The sequence below is a fragment of the Sceloporus undulatus genome, chromosome 5 (genome assembly GCF_019175285.1).
Source record: "Sceloporus undulatus isolate JIND9_A2432 ecotype Alabama chromosome 5, SceUnd_v1.1, whole genome shotgun sequence".
NCBI classification, from domain to species: Eukaryota; Metazoa; Chordata; class Lepidosauria; order Squamata; family Phrynosomatidae; genus Sceloporus; species Sceloporus undulatus.
The window spans coordinates 135,096,073-135,106,430 of NC_056526.1; the positions used below are offsets into that span (position 1 = coordinate 135,096,073).

The 10,358-nt window shown below is 42.6% G+C and overlaps 1 protein-coding gene across 1 annotated transcript; it reads left to right on the forward strand.

Moving 5' to 3' along the window:
• Positions 1-4,465: 4,465 nt before the first annotated feature.
• On the forward strand, positions 4,466-9,461 carry HMGB2 (high mobility group box 2). Its single transcript, XM_042469769.1, has 5 exons — positions 4,466-4,618; positions 5,007-5,162; positions 8,043-8,185; positions 8,338-8,512; positions 8,936-9,461. Exons 2-5 carry the CDS (start codon positions 5,013-5,015, stop codon positions 9,098-9,100), a joined length of 633 nt encoding a protein of 210 aa, XP_042325703.1. The 5' UTR covers positions 4,466-4,618; positions 5,007-5,012; the 3' UTR covers positions 9,101-9,461.
• The last annotated feature ends 897 nt before the right edge of the window (positions 9,462-10,358 follow it).

Sequence of the window (10,358 nt, forward strand, 5' to 3'; positions counted from 1 at the left end):
AGGATACTGTATGTTAACAGCAAGTATTTGTCAGAATACTTGCTGTTAAGGGTTGGGTCAATTTAAAATTATTCCTCATAGTTTATTGAAAAAATGCTTGTGCAAAATCTTGCACGGCAGGTAGCACTACATTAATCTGTGCAGAGATTTTGGCTAGAGTGGAAATGCCTCCTATCATGACCTTTTGGAAAGTGAGTGTTTTAAAATGCATTGCACACACACAGCACCAAAAATGAAGGAAAGCAGAACTGTGTTAATCTAATGGATATCACAACTGAAATGGCAGTGGTAAAGTGCTGAAATGATGTTATGTCTGAACTGAATAATATACAGTATCTGAACTGATATTATGTCAAGTGTAAATAGTAGGCCTTGATGGTTTTGCTAATAATTAATCTGGTCACAATAACACTCCATTGGTTTATGGAATTTGCCACCACACAATAAGGTTAGATGGTTTTAACATGGAATTAGATAGATCACAAGTTTTGTTTTGTTTTTTGAGACAAATTAGCCATAATAGCTAAAAGGAACTTTCAGGTTTAAAGGTGGAATTCACCTGAATAGTAATTTCTAAAAGGCAAAGAGACAAGGCTATTTCCTTCATGCCCCATTTGAGCTTTCCAGGAGCATTTGGCTGATGAGTGTTGGAAGCAGAATGCTAGACTACATTATGGATCTGTGGTCTGATCTAACAGGACTTTTGTTTTATTCTGTTATTTTCAAATGCTGCTAGCTTCTGCAGCGACAGACCCATGCATTCCTCCTTTAAGACGAAAGTCTTCTACCATTAATATGACCTATATTTGAAAGAGTCAGGGTGGCATAGTGATTTGAGTGCTGGACTACAACTCTGGAGACCAGGGTTCATATCCCAGATTGGCCGTAAAATAAAACCCCACTGGGTGACATTGGGCAAGTCACATGCTCTCAGCCTCAGGGGAAGGCAATGACAAACCTCCTCTGAACAAATCTTGCCAACCCCCCCCCCCCCCAGGATAGGTTCACCGCCTTACGGTTGCCATCAGTCAAAAATGACTTGAGGGCACACAACAACCACAACAACAACCACATGGTGTCCTAAGCTTATTAGTCAAATTTAAGAGCAGAAAAATAACTTCCTTGGCACAATATATTGTGCAAATTAATAATTCAAACACAAATTCATATTGCCAGGTCAAATGCATAGACTAAAGGGCTCTCAAATTCCCTAATATGTACATCACACTATTCTAGGTGGATAGCTCTTTGTGTTACAGGAAACACACACACACACACAGAGAGAGAGAGAGATTATGGCATTGTGCATCAATTACAGAACTCTCTTATATAGGTCATCTCTGCCTGTACTGGGCCACTTGTTGTTGTGTGCCTTCAAGTTGTTTCTGATTTATAGGAACCCTATGACAGGGTTTGCTTGGCAAGCTTTGCTCAGAGGGGGCTTGCCTTTAACTTGTTTTGAGGCTGAGAGAGTGTGACTTGACCAAGGCCTCCTGAATCATACGCCAACGGTCAAACTACCCCACACTAGCTCTGTATTGGACTGTATCCTCATTTTAAAACAGCTAGAAGACGTTTCACGGCACACTCATCCCTTCATATTTGCGGATCTGATATTTGCTAATTTGATTATTCACGGATTTGATTAATATGTCCTCTCTAGGAATATCTAGGTCCTCCTCCAGTGCAACTCTATGGTCAACTTTAACTAAACGTTGCACTGAAAGACCTAGAGATACCTAGAGAGAATACTCTACTAGCCTTTGTAGCTCCTCCAGTGCAGTTCTATGGTCAGTGTCTGTCGGAAATTGACCTCAGAGTTGCACCGGAGGACCTAGAGATTCCTAGAGAAGTGTCTTCTCATGTAAAAACATGGTGTTTTTGTTATTTGCGTTTTTTCCACATTCACGGGGGCCTTGTGCCCCTAACCCTAGCGAATATGGAGGGACATGTGTGTGTTGTGGATGATTGAATCTGTGGGGGAAAAAACCCTACGCATACAGAGAGCCAACTGCATAGCACATGGATACAAATAAGGCATTCTAGCCAGCATGGTGTAGTGGTTTGAGGGCTGGACTATGACTCTGGAGACCAGGGTTTGAATCCCGACCCAGCCATGGAAACTCACTGGGTGGCCTTGAGCAAGTCACACTCTCTCAGCATCAGGGGAAGGCAATGGCCAACCTCCTCAAACAATTCCTGCCAAGAAAACCCCAAGGGTTGCCATAAGTCAGAAATGACTTGAAGGCACACAACGACAACAACCAAATAAGGTGCAGGTATCTCTTGTGGGAGCTGGAGCCATGCTCCCTTCTTCTCTAGAGTGACCAGGATGTGTCCTAAATGCAAAGGAGGAAGAGGCATCACAAAATGTTGGCCATTGCAGAAAAATAGAGGGCAGGACCAAATAAAAGCTTTAAAAAACCCCAACACTTCACTTAGAAATAAAAATTCATGTTTTTAGTCATGCTCAAAATGGAGGCTGTTTTCAAATTCTTCCTGGGCAGAAATATACTATGAATTTAATATGAAATGTTGGACTATAGTTCAAAAGACACTGCAGAAATAATCCAGTCTGAGACAGCATTAACTGCCCTGGGGAATCCTGGGAATTGTAGTTTATTGTGGCAGCAGAGCTCCCTGACAGAGGAGGATAAAGGTCTCAGAAAACTACAGTTCCCAGAATTCCCTAGCACTGAGCCAGGGCAGTTAAAGCGGTCTCAAACTGGGCTATTTCTGCAATGTGTTTTGGACCAAAGGAGGGCGACTAATCACCCTTTACTTCCCTAACCCTTTCCACTTCCAGTATCTTCTGGGGCCCAAAGTAAAGGGGAGCAAAGGAAGGCTGCAACTTGGGAGAAAGGAAAGAGGAAGGAAGAAAGAGGCCTTTCAAAGGCGGCGACAGCTGGAGAAACGACCTCCTCCAGGCAGCAGGCGGAGGAGGAGGAGGAGGAGGAGGAGGAGGAGGAGAGAAGCAGCAACAGGTGGCCAGGGCCCCGAGCAAAAGCCCGCCCAAAGTGGCCTCCGGAGCCCTGGGGCTGCACTGCGATCTCCGCCAAGGAAGACGGCGGGAGAGGGGCCCTGAAGCAGAGTCTAGCGTCTTCTGCTACATCCGCACTGGAGAAATAATCCAGTTTAGCTCCGCTTTAGCCGCCACTGCGCTATAGGCTGTGCTAGTTTTGTGTCAGACTTCATTTAGCCTCCTTTGACAGAGAGCTCTCTGGGCCACAAGAAACCATTCCCTCTCTCTCGATATATATATATATTAGATAATACTGCATTCTATATATATCTATATACTATTATTATATTCTATACATTATATATTTTCTCTCTCTCTCTCTCTCTATATATATATACACACACACATACATACAAACACATATTCTACATACGTAGGTATACAATATATAATACTATTATTATATTCTATATTATACAATGTGTTTATATACATACACACATATAGAGAGCGAGAGAGAGCATATAATATATAGAATATATTATACAACATATAGAATATAATAGTGTGTGTGTGTGTGTGTGTATATATATATATATATATATATGAGAGAATATATAGCTATCTAGAGCAGTTTGTTGTGGACTTCAGCTCCCAGAATGCCAGAGCATTGGCCAACATAGCCGAGGCTTCTGGGAAGTGAAGTCCAAAGAGCCCTAGTCTTAAAGGGCAGTTTGGGGCCCCTGCTCCCTAGCTCCAGAGGACGTCCTCCTCCTCCTTTTCCTGCCTTTCCATCTCCTGTCCAGGAAGATGTTGAAATAACAGTGTCCTCCATTTTAAGCACGGCTAAGAAGCATGGACTTATGTTTCTGCAAGTGTTTCTCTTTACTCTCTCAGACGAGGGCCAGCATGGAAGGCGTGCTGGAGCAGGGCTCCATGATGCTTATTGAAATACACTAAAAGAAAGTTTCACAATCAATTCACTCTTTGAAACAGGGAAGGCGCCCGCCCGCTCCACTTTCTTGACTCCCTCCCGCTCCCAAACACAACAATTGTGTCGCCGCCTCCCGCATCTTTTTTTTTAAACTCTCCTCTAGAAGAACTCTTTTTTGTTTTCCTCCTCACTCTTTTTCTCCCCCCTCCCCTTTTTAGTATTTTTAAACCACGCTAGTTCGCCTTCCACTGACCAATCACAACTCAGGATTTTCCTTTCGGCTAATAGCAGCCGCCTCTGGGAGGGTACTTTTCCTCTCCTCCAATCAGAAGCGGGCTCTTAATCCCACTCGCTCAGCGCACTCCCTAACCGGTTTCAACGGGTATGAAGCGCAAGCTAACCCCACCTCTTCTTTTTTTCCCGCCCCTCATTTTTTCGCAACCGAACTTAGCAATATCCTCTCGCTGACGTCGACACCGCTATTAGCCAATGGGAAGCTGGGAAACTTGAGGGGGTGTGGCTTGGACAGGTTCAAATGGAGCCGGCAGCCAACCCGCTGTCTCCGGGGGCGGGCCGTAGAGAAGGAGAAGAAAAAGCGCTGTGCGGATCAAGTTGCTGTGGCGGGCAGGACTGTGGAAAACAAGAGGCTATCCAAGTGCGTTGGAAGCGACCCATTCGCGGCTGTGTTGAAGAGGGAAGAGAGCCAGCGTCGCCGCTATCAGGCAAGGAAGGGCAGGAGGAGGGGAGCTGGTGGGCCTGTAGACGAAGGCTGCGTCCACACTGGAGAGATAACCCAGTTTGATACCGCTTTAACTCTTTGTCTGGTTCTTTGGTATGGAATTCTGGGAGTTGGAGTTTGTTGTGGGGCCAGAGCTCCGCTCCGCCCTGGGCCCACAACAAACTCCAACTCCCAGAATTCCATACCAAAGAACCAGAGAGTTTAAAACGGTATCAAACTGGGTTATCTCTCCAGTGTGGCTTTGGAGCACTTAGCGCCCCTAAGCCGGGAAATTGTGTGTGTGTGTAATACTTGTTACTATGGTTTATTCCCCTCTGTATTTATTCTTCGGCCCCTTCTTCCCCCGCCTTGTGTCTTTTCTCCCTCCGCAGGAAGCCATGGGCAAAGGCGACCCCAACAAGCCTCGGGGCAAGATGTCCTCGTACGCCTACTTCGTCCAGACGTGCCGCGAGGAGCACAAGAAGAAGCACCCGGACTCTTCGGTCAACTTCGCCGAGTTCTCCAAGAAGTGCTCCGAGCGATGGCGGGTAAGAGAAGGGGGAAAGAGACATTGGGAGAGGCCTCTAGGCGCGCGGGCGCCGCCGCCGCCGCGAAGCCACGCCCCTCCCCAGTGGCGCGCGCGGCGGCGACGACCAAGCCACGCCCCATTCTCGGGCACGAACGCGCGCGCCGCTGCCTCCTCTGACCCCGCCCCCTTTTTCCTCCGCGGCAGCGAGCGGGAAAAGTTGAGCGCGCGCGCATGCGCGGGCGGGGTTCGGTGCGCGCGCTGCTCCTTCCCAACCAAGACGCCCAAGTACTTAAAAGGCGGGAACTGGCAGCACTCATCGGCCCTTCTTCGCAGGAAGCTCGCCCCGCTCTCGCTTCCCTTCCCTCCCAGCATTATTGTTTTGTTATTTGTTCCTTTCTTTTCTCCAGGCAGCGCCTTGTTTATTATTATTGTTATTATTATTATTTCCCTTTATTTTTTTCCTTTGCAGCCTCCCAGTTATAAAGAGCCACCGGCATTCCTTTTTGTTTTAAAAAAGAAGTTTTATGAAAATTTCCACTTAACATTAACATATATATATATAAACATATATCCAACATGCATAGCGTCTTGACCAACTAATAGATATTCATTTAATTTTATATTTTTTAGTTTTTCACTTAACAGTAATATATATATATATATATATATACACACACACACACACACACACACACACCCCTATATGCAATCTACTTACAACACAACCATCTTAACCAGCTAATAGATACTAATTTAATTAATTTATATGGTTGTTGCTTTTTTAACCCACTATTTTATGTTTGGGGGGTTTGGGGAGGAGATTTCTTATTAAAACAAGAATTTTTCTTTTGTATTGTATTTTATTTTGTTGTGTAACCCACCTTGATTCCCTGGGGAAAAGGCAGGATAATAATAATAATAATAATAATAATAATAATAATAATAATAATAATATTGGCACAAGCGATGAATAGGGAATGGGGGGAAAAGGGGGGGAATGCCAGAATCTGGGTGGTCCATGGCAGGCACAGTCATTCTTCGTATCCACAGATTTTTTATCCACAGATTCAAGCATTCCTGACCGGAAAATATTTTTAAAATACATATGTATCAATAAAGAAACCTTGACTTGGCTGTTTTATATAAGAGACATCATTTTACTCTGCCATCGTATTTAATGGGAACTGAGCATCCATGAATTTTGTTATCCATGGAGGGTCCTGGAACCAAGCCCCAGCGGATAACAAGGGTCCCCTGTACATTTCTATCCCACTTATCAATGCACTTAAGCACTCCTTAAGTGGTTTACAGTTTCCCCCAACAAGTTGAGAACTCATTTTAGCAAGCTGTGAAAGGCTTGTGGCCGCAGGACTGGCATTTCACCACTGTGCCACCAGAGCTCCCATGGAATACAAAGACATAGTAAGATAATGCCTTGTCTGCAAAATGGTAAAATCAAGGGGATTTATGTATTTTAAAAAGATTTTCAAGCTGTGGGTGCTTGAATCCATGGAGGCACATGCTGAGTACATTGTTTTGGGAGCACTTGTTCACAAGAGTGGCAATCTTGTATTGGCTTCCAGGACTCAGTTCTGAGTGGAGTAAATGGTAGCCATGCATTGTAAGGGTTGCTTTGAGAACACCTGATAGTATTAGAAATGGGCTGATCTTCCCCAGTTGGGAATTTGCAAAATAGTTAAAATAGATCATTACTAAATTGTAAAATTAGTAAAATAGATCATTTAGTGAAAGAAAAATGATTGACAGTTATTGACTCCTGTGTTCATTAATCTTTCCAGCTCCTTGATGTTTTAAATCAACTGTGTTTCAATCACTTGAGGCATTTACTTTGCTTTTTAAAAAATTAGTTAAAATACAGTGCGCCCGTGCCATACGCGGGCACACCATATGCGGCTTGAGCATACGCACTCAAGCCGCACAGGACAGAAGGGGCGGCGCGTCCCATTCATTTGAATGGGCACACGCGCCCGTTGCGCCGCCATGCACGAGCCCCATTGTTTCCAATAGGGCTCCAGCATAGGCGGAATTCGCCTTACGTGGCGGGATCCGGAACAGATCCCCCGCATAAGGCGAGGACCGACTGTAATATATGACACTACAACATAAAAAGCTTGAACAACAGCAGTTAGTGTTGGGATGTTTTGTTACATCTTGTCCTTGCTAGTTCCTCAGAAAGTCTAATTCGGAGGAAGGTTTGGAAGAAATAATTTCTTGGATTTAAGAAAGGACTGAGCGTTGTAAGAACTGATACGCAGGCCTCCCTCCATTTTTGTGGACTTGGAGTCCTTGGTATTAGTCCTTCATGGACCGGCCAGCAAGTGGGGAGGGATAAAACGGTGTGTGCGCAGGAGCACATGGCCAGTCAAATCAATAGGGCTTGAATAGGTGCACATTTACATTTTCGTGGGGTGGTCCTGAATGGATCCCTTGCTAAAATGAAGGGACAGCTGTATAAGTAGCAAGATTATCTTGCTTGTCCCTGATCTTTTGAGTTTGGTGGTAAATGGTTTTGCAACAGTTCCTTGATAGCTAAGCCATTCTTGTAGTCATTGTTAGGAGGAAGTTACTGAGTCACCATCTTTTCAGAGGCCCTCAAGTGAACAAATAATTTCAGGTAGCTAAACATCACTAATGAATTTAAAGTGCTATTTTTAGTAATTTAGTTGGGGGGAGGGGCAGAAGGGCTAAACTAATTGTAGGTGCTTGGTCTTCCCAAACTCAATTGCATCTTTGATGGCAAGGATAGTTTGCAGGCAGTATAACTAATGGGCAAACTGGAAAGTGCATGGGCTTTCCCCTTAAAAAATCCAAAATGCTAAAATGATTGTGTCTGCTTTAAATGTGGTATTAAGTATTCTGGTTTCCCCCCTTTCCATAGACAATGTCTGCCAAAGAAAAATCCAAGTTTGAAGACATGGCAAAAGGTGACAAAGCTCGATATGATAGAGAGATGAAAAACTATATTCCTCCTAAAGGAGAGAAGAAAAAGAAAAAGGACCCAAATGCCCCCAAAAGACCACCGTAAGTCCACCATATTTAGTTCTGGAGAGCACTGAACTAGTTTTCATTTTGACACCTGTAAATCAAAACCAGTGAAACGTAGACACACTTTTGTACACTTGTGTGTCCTGGAGGTTGGCATTGTCTGTGACATCTTTTTCTTCACTCTCTAGATCAGCTTTCTTCTTGTTCTGCTCTGAACATCGTCCAAAGATAAAGAGTGACCATCCAGGATTGTCTATTGGGGATACAGCAAAAAAATTAGGTGAAATGTGGTCTACGCAGACAGCAAAAGATAAACAACCCTTTGAGCAAAAGGCAGCAAAACTAAAGGAGAAGTATGAGAAGGTAGAATCAAAGCAATTGCTCTTATTTATCAGCTATTTACTATACAATCATAGCATTTAGGATATTATCTTTTGCATTGCATACTCAGTGACTGGTCTAGTTTGGGAGAAAGACAGCATATTAAATAAAACAAAGTTAGATTGCTGATCAAGATTCATTGTTAATTTTGATACAGTAATGGCCAAGAAAAATAATCTGGCCACATGATATAATTTTTATGGGTGACCCTAAACGATTGCTTGAATATTGCTTGTATTAGAAGACACCTTGAGAGGCAGTTGGTCGATCTTGGCAGGAAAAAAAAAGAGTGCAAATGTATTGTTGACAAAGCAAAGCTTTATTTGGGAATACCAAGTTGCCATTTTTAAGGATATTTTAAAAACTAAAACTGTTTAAATTCTCATTCTTCTGTTGACCTTACAGGATATTGCAGCATATCGTGCCAAGGGTAAGAGTGATGTAGGGAAGAAGGGTCCAGGTAGGCCAACAGGTTCAAAGAAGAAAGAACCAGAGGAGGAGGAAGAGGACGAAGAAGAAGAGGAAGATGAAGAAGAGGAGGAGGATGAAGAGGAGGAGGATGAAGAGTAAAGTTTAACCTGGTGTAAAGATTTGTGCTCAAAAGTCCATGATTTTGCTAAGAATGTGAAGTCGAGTGCAGCTCATTGTTAGCTTCAGTATAAAAACTGTACAGAATTGTGTATAGGTAATATGATTCTCTGTAGGGAGATCTGTATTCTAATGTAAGTAGTAGCAAAAGGCCACTACTGATAGATTTTAACGCTGATATTGGCAAATGTTCTGGCATATTTAATGGTTCTTTGAAATTCAGTGACTGCTTGATTTTGAGCAAAGTAAAACATTTGTAGTCAAATAGTCAACCTTGTCTTGCATACTATTGCATTGTATTACTTTTTTAAAAACAATTTTATAATAAAATGATGTACATTAATCTTGTTATACTGTAGAGTTAATTTACTCAGGTCTAAAACAGGCAGGTTGAATATTCCAAATACACAATTAAGGGTTTAAATAATTTAAAAGATCTGATTCATAAGAGACTTAATACAATCAATTTTCAGTGTTCGTGTTGAATATGCAGAACTTTGAATGCACATCTACATGATCTCTTAAATTCTTCAGTGACAATCGCTTCCTGATGAAGTAATTTGTGTAGTTTAGGGCTAACTAGGAGAAACACCTGCTTAGAAAGTAATTGGTTTATTGCAGTACACCACCATGGACCTAGCTAAGGCGAGTGGGAAGATGTCTGTCCTTGGAAAGCCAGATGTTGCTTGGTTAGAGCTTGGCCTTGATACAAGTAGTTAACTAGTGTTAAAAACAAGAAGAACCACGTTATTCTCTTGTGTCTGCTTTTTTTCTCTCCCCAAGCTATTCTGTGGTTGGCTTTATTTGCTTTCAGGACTACAGCTACTGCTTTAGAGAATATTGCATGTGGTTTGTAAGCCACTGTTTAGCAACCTTGTGATTCTTTCTGGGTATTAACTCTTCTCCAAAGCACAGACACGTATAAAAGCAGACACTTAGGGAAAAAATAAATTGTTTTCGGATACATGGTTGTTTTTTTAAAAAAACAAGAGGCCTGAATTCAGTATTGTTCCTATAGTTACAGGCAGAGCTAAAATAAGTGTCAGTATTTTTATAGAGACAGCAGTTTAAATTAGGATATCCTCAGGTTACATGGGGTGTGCTTACAATAATTGGATAAACTTTCATAGGTGGCTGTTGTTCAAAGAGCCTATGATCAATTTATACTGTGATTAACCTTTACGTGGCGAAATTTACACTAGATCTATGCAATCAAAGAACCAGTAGAGATATCTACTTT